Here is a 26,161-nt window from a genome sequence, read left to right as displayed (position 1 = left end):
AGCAATTCATAGGGTTTGGTGGTAAATTTTTGGATTCTTCTGATGTCGTCTAAGTATGTTTGCCACAAACATAGCCTTTTGCCCAAGACTTTTTGCTCATGCATTTCTGGTTTGGCTCCATACTGTTGCAGGGTGGGGCTAAAGTTGGGATGGTTTCTATATTCCAATCTGGCCATGCTGTAGTCTGTCCCTGATCTATAAATTGGTTTGAAGATTAGGACCAAAACCTTAAGCTGCCACTGGGTGCATTTACATGTTGCTGCATGGCAACATTGCTATTCATAAATACTAGGGTCGGAAGGGACCTCAATAGATCATCGAGTCTGACCCCCAAAAGTACTTCTCTGACTGGGATTCAAACCTGGGTCACAGCAGTAGGAGTACCAAATCCTAACCACTAGACCACCAGGGAGGAGGGATTGTACTAATCTTTAGTACTTCCTTTTGAAAGTACTAAAGCATGGTGCAGTATGAGTGGTTACTGCACTGTGTGCATGGCACATGGTTAGACTTTGCCTCTACATTGACATACCAGTGCACTATTCCTGAGGAGAGCGCCATTATGGTGACATAGCTGGTGGTCATGTGTAGACCCACACGATTGCTATGTTGCTGTAGCATGCCATATGGCAATGTAGCACATCGCTACATCACTGTAGGGTAACGTGTAGACATGCCTACTGAAAACCAACTGTTAACTGATGGAAGATATGTACCATTGTATTCATATTGACCTAATCTATGAAAAATGCAAGGAGCTCTATTCTGTACTTCCTGAAAATGTCATATTCAGCTTTGGATACAGCTAATTTAGAATGATCCAGGCTGGAAGGGTGAAATATGGGGATCCCTGGGGCTTGGGACTGTGGTAAGGGGAAAGGGAAGAGGTTCCTAGTAACTTGGTGTCTTGGGACAATGATACAGCACAATCCTTTAACTACAAAGTTAAGGGAAAATAAATTCTTAATAATTTATGGGGGGGCAGAGAGGAGAGGGAGTGGGAGGGGCAGAAGGGGGGAGTGCTCTAACTCATGGTGCTTTATGTAAAGTGCCATGAGTTAGAGTGTGAGCCGCATGTCTGTCAGTGCCCAGTGCTTCCCTTTTGATCCCAGCTGTATTCTATGCTTGTAGTCCTGGAAACTTTTATCTCCTAAAACAGGAAATCAGTGCTAGGATTTGATTATATTTATGGTGTAGTCTTGTTCACTTAGGAAAATAAATATGCCCCGAGTCTTGAGAAAAAGCACTTACCTAATGTGCGTTTCTTTCTAATTGTGTACTACTGCAGGTGAGCTTCAACACAAACTCAGTGAGTTTTCTCTTTCAATTCTGCCTTTTCCAGGGTCTTATCTCTCTCTCTCTTTCTGATTTTTATGCTGCTACTCATCTGTTCACTATGTGAACATAATGCATATAACTTCTAGAAAAATAACAGGGTCCCTTGTGTACTTCATGGAAGCTCTACCTCTTCTCCTCCCGGAGGCAAGATCTCTCTTTAGACTAGGACAGGTTTTCTTTCTTTCTCACTTTTTCAATGGACAGCATCTGAACCGTGAGCTTAATTGGTATCACATTGGAAAGGCTCTTTTTTCACAGGAAGGTTTTGTAGTGACACTCAGGGATTTCAAACAGTGGGTTCACCTGATCTCCTTTAAAAGTCATGGGACGGTAACTGGCAATTAGTGGAGGGACTTGCACATTTGCCGCACAGAGGTCTGAGCAATGAGACAGGTAGCCAAACCCTTCACACTCAGCTGTAATAGAGTGAATTGCAGTAATCCAACCTGGAAATTACAAATGTGAGGCAGGCCCCTATCCAAGAGAATGAAGAAGAGTACTCTTTATCTCAGAATCCTCTTACTGATATGCCTCCTAAGATGACTATTCATTCCTGTTTCTCTGTTTGCTTTCAGAATGAAGAAGAACTGTGATCCACCCAGGTATGAGAAAACATAATGAATCCCTGTCCAAAGCTCCCTCCTGAGATTATCTGCCCTTTTTCTTGTGCATACTCAAACTTATTCATATACCATGTGCCCTAGAATAAGACACAGGCCTTGTTTTGGAAAAGTGGAATGAAGGGGGAAAAAGACCTTCCTTAAAAAGAAAGGGAGCAGTGTCTTTTCTGTCAGTGCATGCATCCACCTAGGGGCTGCAGGCTCCAGCCAGGAGAGGGAGCAGAGTCATCTCATCCTCATTCCCAGTCAAGAGATACTGCTCCTGCCACAGCTAGGGTTAATCCTCTCACAGCTGCATCTTAATTATATGCAGGTTGACACTGTAAAAGCCTTAATTAAGCAGAGCCTATGAGAGGGTTAAACCTGTAGCTTGTTGTCTTTTTTACAGGGGAGGAGCAGTGAGGTAGAAAGGGGGAATCTTGCCCTAGTTCTGTGGCAGGAGCCTCTAGCCCCTGTGAAAATCACTTTCCTCATTTAAGACACTCATCCCCTTTTTCCACTGCTATTTTTTTGGGAAATGGTGCATGTTGTATGCGAATAAATACGGTAAGTCTTAGAATTAACTAAGAGTTTGGGGCATGCACAGCTTTGCACTAAAGTGAAAGGACTCAAAAGCTTGTGCAACCAAACTTTTTTATTTTGGGGGCCTACGTGTCTCCACCCCACTGGAAGCCCATGGAATTCTTAGAATAATGGAAGATGGTCCCTGATTAGTTTGAGGACCATGGGAGAGGAACGTAACAGAAGCCTGAGAAGAGGCCTACTTTAATGGCTAGACTGCTCAGTAATGTTCATAAGGCCTACTGGGATCCCTTCTGGTCAGAGAGGAGCTATTGCTGCTAAAGGAGAAGGTCACACAGTCACTTCATACAGACAGCCTTTGACTCAGATTGATGTAGCACATCCTAACAGCCTGTGATAAAAAATTGGAGCGCTGTATTGAGGCACAGGGAGCCAAGAAGGACAGAGGGACAGTGAGTGTGTGCTGTAGGATTCCTTGTAGATGACTGTGCAGCACTGTGTTTGTGGAATAATTAGAAAGAAGAAGGGTACAAATTGAAGCAGGAGGAAAATGGCAGGATGCATGGGAGACTTTGCAATGCAGAACTTGGGAGGAATGGAGGCATTGCTACCATCTGTGGGGATGTGAGAGGAAAATATTGGAAAGGGAGAAGTTGATAATAACAGGGTGAAGAAACTGAAAACTTTCTTCTATTAGAGAATAACACAGAGAGCAAGAGTTATTGGAGAAACCAATGGGCAGTTGTAGATGACAGTTTAAAGCAGGTTTAAAGTGGGTTAAATGCCTTTTGTACTGCTTTAATGGCATTGCTGTTTGCACACTCAGTGGCGTATTGTGCATCAATTCCAGCCGCTGTAGCACATTTGGCAGCGTAATGCGCCTTAAATGACTTTGGGATGCAGCAAGTTACTTTGGGGCTCAGCAAAGTAAAACACCTCTGAGGAGTTTTAGTTTCCTACCCTACAGCCATGGAGGGAAGCACTGGGCTCTGTGTGGCTCAGGGGCTGTGCAGGCAGCCCGTGCCAGCAGCCCAGCAGCAGCCTGGGAAGGCAGGCTCCACAGAAAGGTGCGGGGGAGTGGCGAGCGTGATAATTTTTTTTTCTCCCTTTGGGAACCTGCCTGCCTGCCTGAGCTGTGCGGTGACCCAGTGCTTCCCTCTGCGGCTGCAGTGGCCCCCAGGAATGGCTGGGACTGGTGCCTGTGGGCAGGTGCTGCCTGGTGGGAGGGGCACTGCTGCCATGGAAAGAAGCACCAGCTTCCCCACCCCGCAGCTCAGGGACTGCTCTGCCCCAAGCAGCTCGCTCTCCCTGCTTCCCCGCTGGAGAGGCAGGTAGGGATCAGACTCCGACACGGGTGTATATGACATGGGGGTTTACTTTGCCCTAACTTGAAGCGGTGTTTTTAAAAAACAATTTAGTGAGAATTAAACCCCTGTGTCGTTTATAAACCCCCAATGACTACAAAAGTGCACCTGGCTTAAGTGGTATATATAAATGTTGAGAAGGAGCTCCAGTGGGATGCGGCTGAACTACTGTTTTGGGACTGCATTTATACTTAAAGAAAGGACAAAGGAAACTCCAGAAATTAAAACCCATCAATGAGTACCTCTACATGTGTGCTTAAATAGTCAGTAGCCTATTTTACTGCACATAAAAGCATCATGTAAAAACCGTGTAATTACACTAATACACAGTAAAATAGGCTACTGTGCATTAAGTGTCACATTAAAACCATGCACATTTGTTACTGACCATTAAGGCAGCATAACACACATTTCTTTAGTACCTCACATTGGATGTATTAAATTTAATGCACATTAGAAAAAAGCATCTTAATGCACATGTAACGCCCGGTGTGTCATACCTTCACTGGGTAAATTGGTATAGTCCCTGACCTTCATGGAGTCTTTGAACACAGCAATAAAAGGACGCATAAGGTGAAACCAGCTGAAATCATCTCTTCAGAATTTAAAGACAGCTTTTGACAGAACTACTCACCAAACACTCAGCAAGAAGCTAAGCCTGTGGTTTCCTCCTGAGAGGGTTAGCTCAAACAAGCAGAGTCCCTGCAACGACAGCAGAAGCAATACTCAGGAAACCCTTTGCTCATACATTTCAGAGGGAGTGGAGCACCCTCACATACACAGGAAGCATCCCCCTGCCCTCCATTTCTTGACAGCAGATCGTTCCTTCCTGGGAAAAGCTCCACATTTCTAAGATTGGCTGTAGATGTGCTGCATGCAAAGATAAGCTAGCTGGGTAACTCTGTTACTGCAGAAGTCAAGGGAGAGAGAGGAAGTCCTGTCACAGATGAGAAGTCTGCTGGGAGGTGGAACCCAGAGCTAGAAGTTGAAAGCTAGAAGCCCGACACAGAAGGGTGGTTCATAGTTTTCATAGATTTCATAGACATCAGGGCTGGAAGGGACCTCGGAAGATCATTGAGTCCAGCCCCCCGCCCAAAGGGCAGGAAGTCAGCTGGGGTCATAGGATCCCAGCAAGATAAGCATCCAGTTTCCTCTTGAAGGTGTTCAATGAAGGCACTTGAACCACCTCCGGTGGCAGGCTGTTCCAGACCTTGGGGGCTCGGACAGTAAAGAAATTCTTCCTTATGTCCAGCCTGAAACGGTCTTGTAGTAGTTTATGACCATTCGACCTCATCATCCCTTGGGGCGTTCTGGTGAACAAACATTCCCCCAGATGCTGGTGGTCACCCCTGATAAACTTGTAGGCGGCCATCAGATCACCCCTGAGCCTGCGCTTTTCAAGTCACTTGGAAAATGCAACTTGGGCTCTTAATTCACTTTGATTTGGAAGATTGTACTCGGAGCCAAAAAAAATCATGTCCCCTCTCCAGTTTTGTATCAGGCAGTCCTGTGCCCAGGCTGCCCTCAGAACATCAATTCCAGCTTTCAGGACTCCAAAGGGGAATACTCTTTTGCTAACCCCTTTCACGGTTCTTTTCATGGCCCTGGTCCTACTGCCATTTTACTCAAGGGGAAAATTCTCCATTCATTTAAAAGCAGCAGGAGGAATTCTTTGTCACTGCAGGCAATGTCTGCAAAAAAGGTATATTGTAATATCAGCAACTGTATAGGCAATAGCAATTACAATAAATACTGAAGACTCTGGTAAATATAGAGCTTTTGGAAAAGACAGGCTCAGGCAGCATTTCCATATTGGGGATTATTTAGTTTAGGCTGAAATTTTAGAAATTCTTTTCTCCCCCCGGTGTAACATTTAATGTACATCTGTTCACACAGCCCTAGCCCTGAGCCAACTGATTGTTCCTCTCTGTCACTGACATATATCTGCTTGCAGAGGAGGGAATCTGCCCTACCCCAGAGGAAGGAGATTCCCTGATTCACCCTCCACCTGTAGGCATTTTTTGCCTAAAATCAAGCCCATTCTCAGGGATGATCTCAGGCCCTGATGCTGTAATTGTCTCTCCCTGCAGCCAAAGTAACTCTGGATCCAGACACAGCAAATTCCTGGCTCGTCCTGTCTGCAGACCAGAAGACTGTGAGACGGGAAAGCAGGGAGCAGGATCTGCCTGACAATCCTGCGAGATTTGACACGTGTCACTATGTGCTGGGCTGTGAGGGATTCACCTCAGGGAAACATTGCTGGGAAGTGGAGGCATGGGATGTGGGAAGGTGGTGGGGTGTGGGCATTGCCAGGGAGCCTGTGACGAGGAAAGGATGGATCACCCATACCCCTATGGGGGGATCTGGGCTGTGGAGCTCTGGGGGAATCAGTGTCAGGCTCTCACTGCTCCTGATCGCATCCCCTTGTCCTTGAGCCAGGACCCCAGGAGGATCCAGGTGTGCCTGGACTATGACAGGGTACAGGTGGCCTTTTTTGATGCTGATACTGAGGCTCTGATCTTTATTTTCCCACCATCCTTATTCGCAGGGGAGAGAATCTACCCCTGGTTCTGGGTGGAGGATGAGGGATCCCGGCTCAGTCAGTGTCATTGAGACACAATGGAAATATGCCAGAGATGATCTCTTACTTGGTCACTCTAGCCTCAGTCACACTCGAGTGTATGGCTACGGAGACTCCTTTTTTATCCTGAAGACTTTCAACTGTGTCACCTCTATTTCATGGAGGTGCAGTGTTGTGTTTCTGGAGTATCAGACTGTAGGGAACAGGAAGTGATTGAAAGAGAAGACCAATCACGTCTGTCTGTCTGGTCCTCTATGACTTAGGGAAACTCTGCTGGCCTCTGAGATTGGAATTTGATGGATGCCACCTCAAGGAAGATCAGGTCAAGGAAGATCAGGTGAAGGTTGAAGGTGCGGCTGAACCTAGTTGTGTGGTACATCGCATGGTTCATCCATTCAGAGCCCTAAGTCAAGAGGCATGGAGGCATTCCTCTGACATCAAATTTCTGGACTTACGGGGAGCCCTGCAGGCTAAATCACACAGCATTGCAGGCCAGGTCTAGCCTGTGAGCCAGGGGCTGAGCCCCATGTTTTTAACCAGTAATAGTGACAGTCATTTGGGTGTCTGAATCCTGGCTCCAACTGGTCCATTAAGACAGAGTGGAAATGTACCAGGTAGGATGCAGTAATTGGCTATTCTATCTTCAGTCATATTCTTCTCTATGAATGATTTTCAACTGTGCAGTCTCTACAGATTTCATGTTGGGTTTCTGGACTTTCCTACCATAATGAGCAGGAAGAGATTAAAATGGAAAAAAAAAAAGATCTTTAAGCCTGTCTGTCATTTCCTCCATGAGCCAGGAGGGCTCTGGTGACCTGTAGGATCAGAGACTGATAAATGGGACCTCAGGGAGGGTGGGGTGAAGGCAAATGAAGAAGATAGGCCCAAAGCTAGGGGGACAGTGTGCTTGTTAAATGCTGTTGAACCTGGCACTGACATTCATTGCACAGTTCATCAATTTGGAGGCTTGGATCATGAGTGGAGGAGCCACTGCAGTTGTTTATATAAAGTGATTTCTGCAAATTTTGGCCTTTTCTCCTTTTTCGAGTATTGAACAATCCCTCTGTATCTTACACTGTCCTTACATTTATGGTAAATAAAAAATATTTTTGATAAATATAAAGCTATCTTATGTTTGGTGAGGGTTTTTGTTTTTCATCTAATATTTCATTTCCTTGTTATGAATTTTTCAGAAGGAACAGGCCCCATCAAGTAACATGATTCCTCACTGAGCAGAAAATCCCTTCACTGGGAAAAAGTCAACATGACAGTATGGTGGGATACGGGGCTATTGCTGGGTAATGTGTTGCTTGTGGGCAAGTAATGATGTCTACTTGTCAGCATGTCCTTCTTAATAGCTTCAACCCCAAAGCTCAAGTGTTGGAGAATTGGGAAAATGTGCAGTTAAGCTCCTACTTACACTCCATTCAGGAACTGTAGCAAGAAGAGTCCCTGTGGTGTCTGTTCAGTCACTGATGTGTAAGCACCTAAGATGTAACTGTCCTTATAAGGAGTCAAAATTCACCATGCGGTACCTGCACCCAGAGAATCATGAAAGTCCAGTGTGTGTGCCAAAACACTTGCCTTTTGGGGGACAAGAAAACCTATTATTATGAGGGTCCTTTGTGTTGCAGGGCAGCTGCAAAAAAACACAGGTAATGGTCAGGTCACCATAAGTTATCAAATGAGCAATCTTACACTACGCTGACTTTCAAGATGGGAAGGCCAGAGGCTGATACAGGGAAAAATGGAGGTACAATAGCGGGTGAGGAGCCATGCCCAGAGGAAGTGTCCATGGTTGCCTGCACAGAGACCACAGAGGGGGATAAGCTTGAAATTTGGCTTCCCCGGCATCAACTTTTCCAGAAAAATGGCTTTGCTGCAGGTCAGCTTGACCAGCTGCCCAACAGAGAGCGCATGAGCACAGGGTCCAGGACCCAGGAAAAATTTACTTACTAACTACGAACTACTTACTAACAGGTAAGTAGCCTCCAAAGTGGAGCAGCTGGAGGAGGGTGGACTGGGATCACACCACTCTGTTTCTAGGCTTATTGTGCTCCCCCGTAAGCCCCTAGTTTGGCCACCACAATCCCCAGTCCTTCAGGCCACTTTCCATGACTGGTTCCTGTAGCTAGCCTGCATTCCCCGAATGTAAACGTACTAGTCTTCCTGAGATTGCCTCAGTCATCTCTCTCAAAGCTGCCTGGCTTGCCTATTGTGAGAGTGGGGAGTGCAGGCATAAGAGGGCTGTTGTGGGAGTGGAGAGGTACCTCCCTTGGGTATGAGGCAGAGGAGGGGGAGTGGTTGGGCATGGTGGGCTGATAGGGAAGCAGTAGAAGCAGGGGGTGCAGGGGTTCAAATTTTGGGAGCCTGCTCTTGTTTCTTATCTGTGGGCTGTCATTTATTATAAGCCGCACCGAGCCTTTCTAGATAGAGTGGGATATACATTTAAATAGCTCTGAAAAGAACAAATGAGTTTATTTGGCAGCATCGGCATGCTCCAATAATTGAGGCCCTTGAATAATTGAGCCTACTGATAACAACACCACGGCCTCATCAGGAAGCTAATGGCACTATAATTAGTCTCTGTCTTATGGGGTTTTATTTAAGAATAATGGACCTGATTTTTTTTTCTCAGCAAACAAACTTGGTGCTCCAAATCAATTGCCATGTGTATAATTTCCTACCTGCTGTTACTGCAAATTCCTAGCTGTTTCTATGGGGCTGAATGCTTCAGTTTCAGTAGCTTTTCAGGTGGGGCAAAAGTTTCCCCAATATATTCCAGAATCCAGAAGGCTTCATCTTCTGAAAATTGCAAAGCTCACTGAAATTAAGCCTGCGACTCAGATGAAGCACCTCCCTTGGGAATCTGGCTAGAATAACCATGAGTAAAGGCCAGAATCTCTCTTGCCAGTAACCTATGGAAGACTTTGACAAATGTCTATGGCTCCATGAAATGGTGCCCAGGGAAGCTGATTGTAGGATCCTGGGTTAAAGGAAGATTTCCTGACATAATGACAAGGGAGGCCAAAGATCCAGATCACGCCTTGTTGCGTGAAAAGCCATGGACGAGAGATTTCATGAAGCAACATCTGAAACAGTAAGCCATTGCTAGATAAAACTTAAGCACTCCTAGGAACAGGGGCAGGAGCGCAGATTTCTTCGATCTTGGGTAAGAGCTGCACCAGCAAGCAAGAGAGTGGTGCTTGCGCTTGCTCTCCAGCTCCCTGGGCTTATGAACCTTCATGCTTAACTGCAAAGTGGCACTGTTTCCCAGGCAGGGGTGGCACGGGTCCACCCTTCTCCAGAATGGCCCATACCCTAGTGGCGAGGACCCCCATCTTATCAGGTCACAGATATCAGTTTGAATCACTGTGAAGAGCTATTTGTGGAGATGGCTTAGCTCTGCCTTTGACCCGGGTTTTCCACTAGACAAATGAAAAGTATGGACATTATAGGGTTGTCATAATTTCTATTATAAAAGGAAAAACCCTGGCATAATATTTTAGAGTCAGATTGTTGTTTTGTGATTGGTCAAGGGAAATTCTTACCACTTCTGTAGATTAGGTGATTCCTGTTTTATTGCATTTTCCTCCATAATTAGCTACCTTTCCGATGCTACAATCCAGCTGGTCATAATCACCACATTCTCCTCACTATTGTTCCTCCATTCTTTCCTCATGTCTAGGCTGAATTACAACAAAGGAAAGGCTTTTCCATTCTGCCTCAGTTCCAGACTCATCTTCCCTCTGGCTGATTTTATTATTTACTAGCCAAGTGTCTGTAAAGAATGACGGGAGGGCAGCGGGGACAGAGTGCCGCCACCCCTCTCCCCACTTTGCATCTGGTCTCATGCGTCCCCTCCCCCCCACCCAACACCCCAGGCACACACAGCCACAGCCCCACACAGCCACATATGCATCCATGCAGCCCCCCCACAGCCACACACGCACAGCTCCCTACCTGCATAGCCCCACACATGTACAGCCACCCACACGCACAGCCCCCACATGCACACACAGCCCCAAATACACAGCCCCACACATGCATGCACAGCCCTACACATACACACCCACACATGCAGACACACACACACACACATGCAGCTACGCACACACACAGCCCCATACGCACACGTGCAACCCCACATACATGCTCACATGGTCCCCTCGACACATGCATGCATGCGCAGCCCCACATGCACATGCTCACAGGCCTACATATGTGCACGGACAGCCCCACACATGCATGGACAACCGCACACATGCAGCCACACGCGCGCACACAGCCCCATGCACAGCCCCACACATGCACAGGCACATGCACCCCCCCCACACACAGACACACACACATCCACCCCACACACACACACATGCAGCCCCACATGCATGCACAGCCCCACACGCACAGCCACAGCACTACACATGCATAGCTCCATGCATACACAGCCCCACACATGCACATACAGCCCCACACATGCACATGCACACACAGCCATGGACATGCACAGCAACAGCCCCCCACACAGCCCCCACATGCACACGCACAGCTGCACACATGCATAAACCCCTGCACATGCAGCCCTGCACTTGCACGTGCAGCCCTACAGACACACAGCCACATGCATGCACACCGAGTCACATGCATGCACAGTCACACACGTGCACATGCAGCCCCCATGCGTGCACAGCTCCATACATGCATAGCCCCACACACGCACATGCAACTCTGCACATGCACGTGCATCCCTACATACAGCCACATGCATGTGCAGCCACATGCATGCATACATGCATAGCCACACGCATGCACGTGCAGCCCCACATACACACACAGCCCCACACAACCATGGAGCCCCACACAGCCACATGCACGCACAGCCACACAAGTAGCCCTGTGCACACAGCCCCACATGCGCACAGCCAGCTGCACACCCAGCCACACACACTTTCCTTTCACAGGACTCCCCCTTCCCAACTCCTGATCACATGAACACAGCCCTTGCCTCCCCACCTGTTGCAAGCCACCAGCAGCTCAGATTTTCCCTGCCCGGCCCCTGTTACACTTATGTGTAGGGAGCTGCCTGGCTGTCCTGTGCAGCCAGGCAGATGCAGAGGGCTGGGCAGGCCAGGTGGGGAGCACTGAGCTGTGTCTCTGCAGCCAGGTGGAGGCACTGAGAGGGGCAGATCAGCTGCAGGGGGGCTAACATGAATTTGGGGGTGGGGCTGTAGCCCCCAAGGCCCTCCCGGTGGCACCACCTGCAAAAGTGCAGCGCAATGCAGTGCTCCTGGCCCAGCCGACCCAACCCTAAAAGTCCCGCCCCCACCAGGTGGAGCATGGCTCTCAGCCTGGCTTGTTCCCTTCCCCCAGGTGCAGCACAGGGCAGCTCTCCCAGCCAGACACCATCCCTGTCCTCCCTCCAGGTCCCAGGGAAGCAAATGTGAAAGGCACAGTTTTAAACCTGGCACCAAAAATGGGTACTGAGTTTAAAACTGCAGCTTTCCCTTCCCTGCTGGTGAGGATCCCAGGGCCCATTCATTAATCTGCCTATGGTGGCAGGGAGATGTCACCACAGTGACCCTTCCCCTCCCTTCCTGCTGGCTTTTGTTGGGGAGGTGGGTGTGGTGGTTCCTTGACCCCAACCGCTGCCACCTCCTCCCCTGAGCAGTAGCTCAAAGTTGTGCCTGCGCCCACCCAAGCCAGCCAATTGCCACGTGCCCTCTTCGTGGCGCATACATGGTTGGCCCAGAGGGTTACGGACAGGCAGACAGACAGACTATAGGGGTGTGTGAAGCAGGCAGCATTCAATTCGGATTTGGCCCAATTCAGGGGAGAGTGATTCAATTCGCTGATTTGGATCACTGTCCCAATTCGATTCAGCCGAATCTGAAGTTTTGATTTTGATTTGGCAAATCAGCCATTCAGCCATAGACACAGATTTATATGTTTTTTTTATATATACCTGGAGGTACCAGGCATGGCTCGTGAATATTGAGATGCTGGGGTGGATGGAGCATCCCACGGGAGTGCGGGGGGGTCCTCTGTGCGCTTGGCGGTGGATCTGAAGTGGACTGGAAGAACTTGCAGGTCCGCCACCAAGTGCATGGGGGACCCACCTACCCTCCCCATCTCTGTGATTGGCCATGGGGGTACCCTGGGTGCCCCCCACCTCCCCAGACCCAGGAGGCACCAGTCATCGAGCTGGGGGGTGGCGGAGTCTCCTGCACATTCTGCAGCAGACCTGGAAGTAGACTGGAAGTCCACTTTTGGGTCCACTACCAAGGGACACTCCATCTGCCCCACCATCTCAGCGTTCATGAGCCACGCCTGGTACCTTGAGGTACGTAGAAAAATATATAAAGCTGTGTCTATGGCTGAATCATCGAATGTCTCCAAATCAAATCAGAGGCTTCCAATTCAATTCAGAGGGATTAATGGGTCTCCTGATTTGATTCGAATTTGGGGATTTGGCCACCAAATCGTGTTGAATCTCCTCCAAATCGAATCAGCGACCGAAGCTTCACACAGCCCTAACAGACTAAGGCTTTTATTATATTAGAATGGTGCAATTTTACAAATTCACAAATAGAAAGTAGGCAAGAATCCCCACTCCACTTGCTAATCTATATTCAATTTACCATATGTACTCAATTCCAAGACAAGTTTTTTTCCCCCCAGTTAGTATGGGGAAAAAAAACCCCTCATCCTATAATTACATACAAGGAAATTTCTCTAAATACATTGTCTACCATCAAAATGCTGCTAAAAGCAGCAAATGCTCAGCAATAGACACCAACCACAAAGTTGATTACATGCAGCCAACACCGAATATGAATAAAACACATGACCTGCATTGTTAGGTAGGCTAGTGTAACCCATTTGAATAAGACATAAGGTAGTGCCCATTAAGCACAGTCCCCCTCACTGCCAGATCTTTTTCAAGTCATGGAGGGGCACAACATTGTGTGTAGTTCACCCAGACTCTTTCTGTTACCTCCTCTCAGCTTGGTGCATATGAGTATTGTGGCCCCCACCCTCTATAAGGTGAAATGGGACCAGGTTGCCTTGCGTTTCATCTGTATATATATTTTTGGAGGATCCAGAGGATTTTGGAGGAAGTCATCACCTTGAAAGATGAGCCGACATGTATCCATCTTTTTGTACAGCTTCTCTTCTTAAAGCTATCTCAGAAAATGTCTGATTGCCCAGAAAAGACTAGAAGCTTGTCCCTTAACACACAGAATGGGCTTCAGTGATTCTCCTGCTGCAGTTACTGCATCCTTGGTACTTCTATGGTTGTGACTCAGAATAAGCATGATGTTGGCACCTCTTGCTATGATAGTTCTTACAAGGGCAGGATCTTAACTGAACAGTTTCCTGATTGTCCAGTATTTCACCTATATGCTTTCTGGGTTATATGCACTGGCAATATATCTGTCACCAGTGCCCACAGCTCTACCAAATTGGTACATAGACTTTTTACCATTGAAGGGAATCTATTTTTCTTGATGAAGAATCAAATTTCTTGAACAGGGAAGTAAAATAGCAAGATGAAAAAAATAATCACCCAACAGAATATATCATTATTTATGAAAAATAGCTTTATTTGGCACAAGCATCATAATATGCAATTGCTAGCAAAAAATCACTTATGAATGGAGTAGAATGGCTCCACTTTTCGTGGCTTAAAGCTTTAAATGGATGCACTCAACAGTGAATGTCACCATCTGTTCCAATAGCATTTACCAGTCCCCTGTTTTCTGACTTGAAGCTTCTCCACTTTGCTACCATTCTTCATGCCATCCAAGCTATATTCTTGGCAAATAGGTAGAAAGATGGAGGTAATATTTCAAAGAGCGATGTGATGATGCTGACACAATCAAATATACTTTGAAAGATTATGCATAAAGTATAAGATTGTGTGTCCATTTATGTCTAAAGTAGACCTGACAAATAGAGTAGACCAAGTCAGGAAAACCGCTGACCCTGATCGAGTTCCAGTAAAACTCCTTGAAAAAGCAGACATTCCAAATTAGGTAAGAAACATGGTATTTGCTACAAATCTTGGGAAAATGAAAAATAGCCAAGACAGTGAAAGAACAGTGTTTAGGTACCTATACTGAGAAAAGATGATTGAAAGGAATTCTCAAATAATAGCATGATTTCAGGTGTATCTCATGCAAGCAAAATATTGTTAAGTGTTGTTCTGGCGAGAATACACAGTAAATTAGGAAGAGAGATTGTAACAGTATTGCAAGCAGTATTTCGACAGGGCAGAAGGGCAATAAACCAAGTGACAAATTTGAGAACTGTGATAGAAAAGTCCACAATAGAGTTAGGACAAGCCATTTTCCTTCTGTTTTGTCAGCTTTTATAAAGCTTTTGATTCAGTGGGGCATACAAAGCTGTGGCTGTGCATGCTTGCTGTGGGTTTCCCACTACATCCAATTGACATACAGCACAAACTGAGAAAGTCCTTGTCAGGAATGTTGGATTGATATCAGAACGGGTTTAAATCTGCATCCTGTCTTTCTCACCCTTTAATATCTATGCACAAATGATTATGTACGAGGCACTACCGGGATCAGAAGGGAATCTGAGAATTGGAGGTATATGGTTTAGTAATACGAGGTACACAGACAACTTTTTTTTTAATGACCAATATTCTAGCTCAAAAACCAAGTGCAAGAATTAGTCACTGCAGGTTAAGAATCACCTTGTATTCATTTTCCAAAGATTAAACTGCTAATCACAACTGGAGAAAGAATCAGAATTTACAAGTCTCAAGTTTTATCTATTTAGGTGCAATCTTAATGGAAGACAATATATACATATGTAAAGTAAGACATAGACTGTTCAAAGCTTGTTCAATGGAAAAAAAATTGAATGTGATATGGATGGGTAGGCAGATAACTAACAAAATTATTAACTGGATAATTAACAAATGGAAGTTTATTAAAAGCACTGATATGGAGGTTAGCAGAAGGATATAATAGAAGGTTGTGTGCCAAAGTAGAGAAAGACGTGTCTTCTAACAAAGAGACATCATGAACGCTTAGAAAAAGGACCTGGATTACATTTATATACAGTGGCAAGGTTGACAACAGACAAAAACAAGTGGAGAATATTTGTCTCTTGCAGCACTAGCCCTCTTAAGAAGGTTGTCACTGATGAACTGATTAATCCTACAGGCTTCCACAGTCATGGAGGATGAGACCAGTACACTAACAGTTGACTCTGAATCTTAAACCCTCCATATTCTCTATGGTTTGAGAGCCCAGAAACCCACGGTCTCTGTAAGTTCATAGAGACTAGATCAGCATTTCTCAACCCATGGGTTGCAACCCAAAAGTGGGTGGATCACAAGAATATATGAAAAGGTTGTGAACAAACTTTAAAATGGATCAAACTATTTTAAAAATGGATTCTCCTTTAGAGGAGAAAAATGTGGGAAACCGGCGTGCAAGGGGCTGCTTGGGACCCCCCCCTGCCCCACCCCCTGCCCACATGCTGGGCTGGGGCCTGGGAGCAGGGGACAGCAGGTTGGGATTGAGCAGCACTGGCCATCAATATTTACGAATGGGTCCTGGTACAAAAAAGGTTGAGAACCACTGGATGAGACAACAGAAAGCCTGTAGAAAGTCAGAAGTGTTTTAATTCCCCGACTTCTGAAGTCAGGAGGCAAGGATGACTGAGGCTAAAGAGATCAATTTATGGGGAATTCTCTACCCATTGGTCAATGGCACATTTTGAGCTCGCATAAAACACCTACCCAGAACCAGGGGTACATTTTCTCCCCAGAAAATGTAGCTGGTGGAAAGGAAAAGATTATGGCCTCGGTATCAGCATCAAAAAATACAACCCGGCTACTATCACAATCCAGATACACCCCGACCCTCTTGGGAATCTGGTTGACGAGGAGAAGAGTCCGGCGGGGGGAGGTGAGAGCCCAATACTCACCCCACCATCGCTGCACAGCCCAGATCCCATCATCAGGGTTCATATTAAGCACTTCCTGTTTCTTCACAGGCTCTTTGGCAACCCCCACGGCCCAGAATATCCCATTCCCGACATGCACCTCCCAGCAGTGTCTCCCTGAGGTGAACCCCTCCTCCCCCAGCACACAAAAACGTGTCTCAAATTGTTCAGGCTTCTTGCATGACATCTGCTGTGTGAGTGCCCACTTCACACTTCTCTTATCCTCAGAAACAATGAGTCGGGGGTGAGCTGTGTCTGGATTCAGCACCACATTCACTTCAAGGGAAGGGAGGGAGAGAGAGAGAGAGAGAAAAAATCATTTTGCTGGAGAAGCATTTGATCTTCTCAGTGACAGAATTGGCCCCAGCTGGAGCATGAATCAGACAATCTCCTTCCTCCAGGATTTACCTGGCTCTGAGAAATGGGGATTAGCTTTGAGATTTCAGCTAAGTGTAGGGGAGACTCACTCCTCTCTGCATTCTTCCTCCCCGCACCTCTCTGTCTTTAGGGAGAGGACTTCCAATCATAATGTTGCAGAGGGCAATGTACAATGGAGAGAACATGGACATGGTTTGGCCACCCTGCAGTTGGTAATACCTAAGTCCATGGCAAAGGGGCACGAGCAAAATATATACACACATGGGAAGGGATAAAATGCATATATGTGTGTAGCAAAAGGAAGAAAGTCACTGACAGAAAGCAGAAGACAGCTGAGCAAGACAAGGGAGATGTGTTTTGAGAGAGACCACTTCATGGTGGTTGGGTAGAAGAGAAAATAAGCCCCAGAAATTGCTGTGACCATCCTAGTTCCCCTCCTCCTCTAGCTCCAGGCTTGAATCTGTACATGGTGAGGAATTTGCTCCCCTTGCCTGTGACTGGAGGAGGGCTGATATGAAGGGGGGACTGGAGGAAGGAGATGTGGGGTGCACAGTGGGGTAGGATAGAAGAAAGAGGTATTTTACCTAAAAATAGAATCTTACCTGATCACTCCTTTGTCCCCATCACCCTCACAAAACTCAGTCTCTTCCAGCCTATGTCTCCTGATCCCTCTATACCAGGCCTGTTTACCTGAGGCCTCCTACTCCCTTTTGACCTGACTATACTTCAGTCCATTCTCACTCTTGCCCAAACTTGCATTTTTCTGGTCCTTTAACTTCTCCACTTCAGAGGACTGAAGGAGATATAAATGGCAGCTAGGGGTACCTGCTGGGCTACAAAAGATCAGGGCTTGGCCTGTGATGGTGATTAGGACACTTTGTTGGCAGTGTGGCTGAACTAGTGTAGTGTGATCTCAGAACGCTCTACAAGAGCCAGTGGTTAGGCAGGCAGAGGAGATGTCTGGATCTATGGCTGTATGTGAGGTCCCATCATGCTCATTTCATGAAATGCAGGATGTGGTGAGCTCTCCTCTAAACATTGACGACTCTTCCCACTACCACTTATAGCAAATCCGAGCAAGATGCTGTTCCTGAGATGAAATTCATACCTTTTTCTACAGGCAGCTCAGTTTTTCCCAGCCCTGAAATCAACCACAGGATCAGACATGAGAATTCATTCAAACAAATAATATCAGCCATGCTCAGTGTTGTATTAAACATATCATAAGGGAAAAAAAATAGTTCTATGACATCAGCAGAGAATAAATAAATCCCCAATAATACACAGATATGATGTATTTGGGTTGGTCTAATAAAAGATATCAGATTCACCCAAGGAACCTTGTCTGCCTATGTCCTTAGACCAACATGGCTACAACCTATACCCCTGCAGATATGATGTGAGCATTTCCATGCTGGGAGTCACAATTTTATAGAGTTCTTGGTATTTGTCAGGACTTCTATCACTTATGTAGTTGTTGATTCTAAGTTTCCCTTTCCCTATTTATGAAACAGTATAAACCTGTCAAGGACTTGCTTCTGATGTCTTGCAAATTAATGACAAATATCTCACTGGGTTCAAAGGCAGTAGAACTGGGTCCATGGAGGGAATTTTGAATGGGGGTGGAGGAAGGGATTTTTTTTTCTCCATAGAATTGGAAACATGGGCAGTGATTTGAAAGGTGGCTTCCACAGTTGCAGGTATGCCAGGACTTGGGGGTTGCTTTCATGAAACAAAAGTGGAGAAGGAAGATTAACTTCCCAGTATTGGGTCAATGTTTCAAAATCACGTAAGCACTCAACAGGTGGGCAGTATGTGCATCCTTTTTGGTGGCTGAGCAATTTGCAGAAGTGGAATAAAAAGAACCCCCCTCCCCCCTAGCCCCCTCCCAGCCCTTTACCCACTTTGCCATCCCTGGCTCTGTAGCCTACCAAGGCCAGTTACACTATTGCTTTGAGAACTCTTTGAGGTCCCAGTGCAACAAGAGGAAAGGTTTAGGTCCTCAAACTAATAATTCTGGCCATAGCCACTAATGAGTCTTTTCAATGTAGTAAACAGTCATCTCTAAGCAAAACCATTGGTTTATGCAGCAGTCTGACTTTATAAGAAAAAGGGTCAGGCATTCTTAGGAAAGGTGGCCTTTAAATATTAATTCATTATGAGCTTTTCTTACCTGGGCAGATTACATGGTTTCTCCACACTGAAACAAAAACAGAGAGACAGGGATGAGAACACATCCTAGCTAATTTAGGAATGAAAGGACCATTGATAAAGAGCAGCTAGCCAAGAATCTAGGCAAGACCAAAGTGGCACTGGTCAGAAGTGGGGCAACATGTTGAGGTATAAACAAAGACACTGTCCTTGCATGCCACTGAAAGTGGACAGCCCCATTCATCAAAAAGGGAAGACATCAGAGTGTATGTCCCCTCAGTAAGTGTCAGTGACCATATAACATCAATGCTCAAGGACACCAGGGCACTAGGGAATTCTACCCTTTGCTCCCAGTTGAGGCCATCTCTCCGTGATCTCCACATCTGTCACTTCCATGTTGGATTACTGAGATTCACTTTATCTGAAGAAGAATTTGAAAATTCCAACTGGTACAAAGTGTGTCTCCTTGCCTTCTCCAAGGCTTGGGATATTAGGAGGATAGTAATTGCTTGTTTGGGTCATTCCACTGATTTCCAGTTGTCTTTCAATTCCTCAATCTTAATATTCACACCAGCCGAAGAAACAAGCCACAATTACATTAGTGACCAATTGTTGATCTATGAACAAAGATCACAAAGCCCAGGAAAATGTGTAGAAGAGCTGTAGACAAAGTCACTTTGGTCAAGAAGACGTGGCTGTGGAATACATTTGTACAGCAGATCGGGTGAATCCAGAGTCTCATCAGCCTTTGGAATTGGTTGAAAAATCATTTTTTCCCCCCCAAGAACAAATTTTCAGAACAACGAGAAGGAAACTCATAGCTCTGATAGACTTCAACTCAAAAGGAGAGACAGGAAGAAACCCCACCACAAGCAGAAGTTTTGCCCCTAGAAGGAGAAAAGCCAAAGAAACCATAGAGCCCTATAGAAATATTTTTTATATATGCAAGATGTTTATATAGTGCAGTGATGAGCAGCAGGATACCCCCCGACCCCGACCCTGATAGATTTAATAGCATAGAAAAAAGTTACATTAGATAAAGAAGGTGGGGGGGGGAGGAACTCACCAAGTTCTTGTTGCAGGCCCGCTAAACAACACAGAATTGGAAAGATACATTAAATATTTATTTCTCTCATAGGATAGGCTGAATCTCACCTCTCCCACTATGTAGATTTTCAATCACAAAACCCCTTAATCCAGGCTAGGGGAAGGGAAACTAATGAGGGGCTTGGGAGAAAATTCTCCTTGCAACCTATGGGCATAGAACACCTTATGAGATCCTCAGTGAGCCAGGATGCAGGCCTTAATCTGAAAACTATTGCACATCCTCTACGTAGGAACATCTGAAAACTATTGCACATCCTCTACATAGGAACATTGAATTCTAGCCCTAGGACAGGGATGTACAGCATAATGACCACGGTACACATATAGCCCTCCAGCTCAATCCCAGCAGCCTGCTATAAATCTTTATTAAATCATTTTTAAATGAAAAAGCATTTGAAATTTAAAAAAAAAACAGGGAGGCCTGTGGACTTCCTGTGCAACGATTCAGTAATCTGTGAACATGCCTGCATGTGCAGCTCAGTTTCCTGCTTGCAAAAGTGCTGAGGGCTTACTTCCAAACAGGGTGGATAACACTAATGGCAGGCCTCCACTGGGAAGTACACCTTACAGGTGACCCTCAATAAAGTCTGACTTGTGCACCCCTGCTCTGCTGGGTTCAACCACATTACTTAGCTGTGTCGACATTTATCACATGAGAACTGTGAAACATAAAACTGAGAGGAGAGGTTTGATTGTGTCTCTTCCACCCCTCTCCTTATTCTGCCTAACAGAGTCAGCAGTGAGATAGAAATAATCTGTGCCCCATAAAAGGCAGGGACAAATTTCTACTCTGCAAATGTGAAACTCAAGGCATGTTTGCACTGACTCACCACAAGATTCAGGACGCACCATGCTGTGACATGGCTCATTACTGGACCTTCATTCTTGGGCATACACCAATAAGCTCTCTTTGCATTCACTGCTGGTCTCTGTGCACTTCCCACCCGCCTGTTCAGCTATTCCCTCCTCAGTTCTGATGGACACAAATGAGTGAGTTCCCCTCACCTGACAAGTAAATCAATGGCATAAAGCTGATCCTCACAGGGCTGCTTATATATTTTGTTTTTTCTTGTATGGAGCTTTTCTCCCCACTAACTTTAAAATACGTGTTCTAAAATACACACGTACACACACATGCCCTGATGATCTAATCGAATACAGATTTGCCATATATAAGATAAAGAGAAAACTTGATCTTTTTATTTTTGTGGTCAGGACGCAAAATCCACCAAAGTTGTCTTCCTGGGTGAGATTTCCGGCACATGCCCAGAATAATCCTAGCCTATGCTGAGATAATGTAGACATGCCTTTAGTATAATTTCCTCCCCTGGGCTGCTTATGGGCCCATGTAGCTACATGTTTCTTCTTGATTGATCTGAGCTAAAAACCTCATTTATGAGAAGACAGTCTAGTGCTAGGTGTGCTGTATTCTACCCCCATGTCCTCCCTGCCTTTGATACTTACTTTTTAGTTTGAAGAGATACAAGGTCAAGACAAGGAGAATGAACAGACCAACGAGGAGCACAGCCAGTGCCACCATCCAGGGATTCAGTCGTGGGAAAAAGGGATCTGAAAAACAACATGCCTGGGACTTGTCTTACTTTGCAATTACTCATAGAAATACATAAATGGTCCTAAGCAGGATGAGGCTGAGAGAGGAGCAGCAGTAGGGATGCTTTAATATGATACAAAAGATTAGAAACCAATTTTAAAAACTGACTAACTGATGCAGTGTGGTCATGCAGGAAAAATTTTTGGCACTTATGAGAGTTTGGCTTCTCTTTTGCTCAGGATGGCTAGGCTTGTCTTGCACTTCTGAGTGTATTCAATGGGTTTCACTCTGGTATGATAGACTAGATGTAGGCTTTGAGAGGAACAAAATCACTTCACTATGTGCTTGACACCAAGGAAGTGTGCCACTAGACTAGAGGCTCTGTGGTAGTGGAGGAGATGGAAGGAGTGGCAGAGATCTCCTCTCATATTTATCCCAAAAGCTTAATTGTTTGGGTGCTTGCCTGGTGATAGTGAAGATAGTCTCCTTCTTCCCCCGCCCCCCCCGATTCAGAAGTATTTGGACCTATATTTTCTGCTTTGTAGGAAAGTGCTCTAACTACCATGTCATGTCCTGGACATTGCCTAATAAACTCTACAGGATTCCTTTTTGAAGCTGGCTCACTGCACAGAGAAGGTAGAAAGATAGGACCAGGCAGAAAAGAAAGAGACAACAAGAATTTGGCTCATGAGACGGCTCCTGGTCTGGAAAGGAGAGGACCCTAGATTTTGGCCTGGACCCCTACCTCTTCCTTGTTCCTTCTTAGATGCACATTTACATACTGTTAAGGATTCCCATCACCCATGCTCCAAAGATATTTTTTGGAAGAGAGGGGCTTTAGGTTCTGGCCTTGGTCCATGCTCCAAATGGAGCAGAAACTATCCTAAAGCTGTTCATCTGTTTTGTCCAATGCAAAAATTAAATGCAAAGTAGAAGGGTGAGAACACAGGGCCCATTCTTTCTTTGAGGGCAGCGTCCATATTGCTGAGCCACACTCGTGAGCCACTACTAGGGACCTAATGTGATTGAATTCTACTCTGTTCAAAGTGCTGAAAAACTGTTATTACAAAACTTTATAAAACAACTCTTCATGGCTTTTCTGTGACTCAGACTTAAGCCAGACATGACAGCATGTTGCAAAAACATATTCAATAATGAATTTTCAGGGTCTCAGATAAGGTGAAACTGGATCACATTTTGAAACCTAAGAGGTAAAATAGGATTTGCCTGCCCCTCAGTGGGTGCATTTACATGAGATGCTAAATGCACAGTAGACTACTTTTACTGTGCATTCGTGTGCCATGGCAAAAACCGTACTACAGCACAAATATGCAATAGAATGAGTCTACTGTGCATTAGTGGCACTAAAAACCATACTCTGGTGCTACTGTGCACCAGTCACTGCGTATTGAGTTAGTACCTGTTATTACAGGTATTAAACTTAATGTGCAGTAACAATGGTGCATTAATGAAGGTGTAGACATGCCCAGTATGAATTTAGAGTATATTGGGCACTCCATGCCAGTTGTCTGTACTCGCTTGCTCTTTCTGGCCCATGGACTCATGTTCTGGACTGCAGAGTGGACCATAGGTATGATGTATACCCTCCTCTAAAGCAGGGTTCAGCAACCTACAGCTCACAGAGCCTTTGGATCTGGACTGTGGAGCTGTGGCTTTGGTGGCATTTGGCAGTGAGGGCTTTGCCCATGCCATACTGCAGCCAGGCAGTGGGGGGCTTTGTTGGAGGAGGGTCTTTGTCCATGCCATACCATTGTTCAGTAGCAGGGGCACTGGTGAAGGGGGGTGCTTTGCCTGTAATCTTATGGTTCAGGCACGCTCTTAGGGAGATCTGGTTTTGAATCCCTTCAGTCAGAGAAAGTCCTGTAAACCAGGTCTTCTACTTCCTGGGTAAGTGCTCCAGCTACAACATGAATGCACCAGAAGTGCAGATATTCGCACATTCCTTAACTGAACGTGACACAGTCAGTATTAATCAGCCATGTCCTGAGGACTCTTAGCAGGTTGGATCCTTGTGGAATTTAGGAGGAATATAGATGCTTCTCCAGCTGTGATTTAGATGGCAACAAGGCAGAAGTTAAGTTCCTTAGGTGTCAAACTGGATTGCTTCTTGAAATTCCCAGAAGTGCAGCAGGGATACTTAAGGAACTCTGCACCAAAATGAAGGTATCTAATGCAAATATTTCTCCTCAGCTGAGGTAAGATTAAACTGGATTTCTCTTTGGAATTTAGATGTCAGATTTCTAGCTAAAGCCCCAATTATGTGACTATGGTACCAATCTGGGTCTAGGCTGTAGCTCAGTTTTGACAGAGCAAATAACGTACCATGAGCTACTGCCACTAACAGCCAGAAAAGAATTCAAAAGCAGCTCTTAGGGTAAAACACTCCCATTAAAATATAAAGGAACATTTTGAAATGGTATTTTGAGAGGGGGTTATTTGTTGGCTTTGGGGTTTTTTCGAGAATACAAGTTCAGAAAATTAAGAGTTAAGTCAAATTTACATGAAACTTCCAATTCTGCATGACTGGAGATTAACAATTCAGGTAGCTGAGAAGGATGCAGTGTGACCTCTGGAGAAAAGAGCCCTCTATTTTCCCTGTCTTTATTTTTATTATCTAAAACATGTACAAGAATGCTTTCATATTTTTCTTTGCTTTACATTTCAGTTTGCTTCTGGTGGTATGATCTCACTTTAATGTTTAAATGGTAACTGACCTGATACATAAATTGCTGATTCCTTTTCTTGGTTGAGCAAGTTGTTTCTGATCAAGCACGACAAGTTCTTGTTTGAGTGTTCTTGTATAACAATTGAATTCTCCATTTTAAACAGGCCATTTTCTGTTGAGAACTTGGTTTCAGATACTGATGATAGATGCTGTCCAGTGGGACCTTTCCATAGCACCTCAGGTTCTGGGAACCACCCAGCTGATCGACATACCATCCGGATTCCTCCATCCTGGTAGTCCTCCATAGAGATGAGAGGACCAGAGCCTAAACCTGGGGGAAAAAAAACCAGGTAAATTTCTTTTAAATCATGAATCAATTTTGCAAAACATAAAGAACAGATTGGGGAACCTTTACGTGTAATGCAGTAGAGTTTACTCAGGTAGGCAGCACGTAAGGACTAGATCCTGGCTGCAGGCCAGGTGGACTTGGAGCAGCGGGGTGGAGTGGGACCTGGAGCAGCCACCTGAGCAGCGGGCCTTCCCCTCACCTCCCTGCCTGCAGTCAAACAGGGAGCTCATGGTGGCAGTGCCCCCCTGCCACCCGAGCAGCGGGCCTTCCCCTCACCTCCCTGCCTGGAGTCAAACAGGGAGCTCATGGTGGCAGAGCCCCCCTGCCACCCCCCCCAGAATAGCCAGCAGGGAAAAGGTTGCAGCAGGCAGGGAAGGAGGGAGGCAGACACAGGTCAGGCGGATGTGGAGCAGGGGTTGGAGTGGGGCCAGACGCAGAGTAGTAGCGGGGTCAGTAGAGTGAGGCTGGACCTGGAGCAGTGGTGGGGTGTAGAGCAGGGATGGACCCAGAGCGATGGAGTGGGGGTAGAGAGGAACTGGCCCTGGAGCAGCAGTGGGGGCTGCAGAGCGGGGCCAGACCTGGAGTGGTGGGGAGGGTTTAGAGTGGGACCGGACCTGGGGATGGGGTAAAGTGGGGCTAGACCCGAAGTGGTGGAGGGTAGGGTAGAGAGGGGCCGGGCCTGGAGTGGTGGGGCGATGGAGTGGGGCTGAACCTAGGGTGGCTGCCTGAGCAGCCGGGCTCCCTCCCACCTCCCTACCTGAGAAAGTATGGGGGGATCACAGTGTTGGTTCCCCCCCCACTGCCTGGCTCCAAAGACCCCCAGAATAGCTGGCAGAGAGGGGGAGGTGGTGGGCAGACAGGGAAGGAGGGAGGCAGGCAAAGGCCAGGCAAACGTGGAGCATGGGGATGGAGTGGGGCTAGACTTGGTTGGGGTGGTAGGGTCAGCCCATACCCAGAGGACCAGGGAGGGGTAGAACGGGCCCAGACCTGGAGCAGTGGGTAGGGGGTGTAGAGCGGGGCTGGACCTGTAGTGGCGGTAGGGAGGTGGAGTGGGGACAGACCTGCAGTGGCCGAGGGAGGGGGGAGTTGAGCGGGGCCAGACCCAGAGTGGTGGGGGGCAGGAGTTGCATAGGGCTGGACCTGAAGCAGCAGGGGTGGGGAAGGAGTTGAGGAGGAGTCCAGACCAGGACCAATGGGAGTTGCATGAGTCTGGACCAGCAGCAGTGATGCGGGGTGGAGGGAGGGCACGGGGCTGGATGCGGGGCTCCATCCCCTCCTGCCCCTCCCATCATTCTTGATGGCCAATTTGCCAGTAAATAAATAAAAATAAGTGGCATAGATTAAACAGTATCTGCATAAGAACATAAGAGGGCCCAGGGCATATCCAAGGGGCTTCAGTCGTGCAGTTGTATTCCCGTTTATTTCCTGCTCTACCCAAATTTTAAAACCAACTGCCGGGGAGGCACAGCAGCATGTCTATTCAGGCAGTGCTGAAGGAATCAATTGACTCCATGGCTCATTGTCATCTCCTCAAT

At 46.3% G+C, this 26,161-nt stretch overlaps 1 protein-coding gene and 1 pseudogene across 2 annotated transcripts in view; one reads left to right on the top strand and one right to left on the bottom strand.

The window, feature by feature from the left end:
* Positions 1 to 6,457, top strand: part of LOC112548430 — a 13,600-nt pseudogene extending 7,143 nt beyond the window's left edge.
* A 9,459-nt stretch (positions 6,458 to 15,916) lies between these two features.
* The window catches only part of LOC102371006 (butyrophilin subfamily 1 member A1-like), a 40,843-nt gene continuing 30,598 nt past the window's right edge, over positions 15,917 to 26,161 (bottom strand). Inside the window, exons 6-11 of one of the 2 annotated variants that reach the window (XM_006037780.2) lie at positions 24,327 to 24,608; positions 21,504 to 21,608; positions 19,999 to 20,019; positions 18,955 to 18,981; positions 17,890 to 17,922; positions 15,917 to 16,679 (exon numbers count right to left, since the gene is read on the bottom strand). In XM_006037780.2, coding sequence (XP_006037842.1) covers positions 16,162 to 16,679; positions 17,890 to 17,922; positions 18,955 to 18,981; positions 19,999 to 20,019; positions 21,504 to 21,608; positions 24,327 to 24,608 — 986 coding nt within the window. In that variant the 3' untranslated portion in view covers positions 15,917 to 16,161. The remainder of the gene's footprint in view (positions 16,680 to 17,889; positions 17,923 to 18,954; positions 18,982 to 19,998; positions 20,020 to 21,503; positions 21,609 to 24,326; positions 24,609 to 26,161) is intronic. The other variant, XM_025194202.1, reaches the window with a different exon arrangement.

This window comes from Alligator sinensis, unplaced genomic scaffold (assembly GCF_000455745.1).
Source record: "Alligator sinensis unplaced genomic scaffold, ASM45574v1 scaffold779_1, whole genome shotgun sequence".
Classification (NCBI taxonomy): Eukaryota; Metazoa; Chordata; order Crocodylia; family Alligatoridae; genus Alligator; species Alligator sinensis.
Note: the sequence above shows the minus strand (reverse complement) of the source record. Positions and strands in the feature narration are given on the sequence as shown.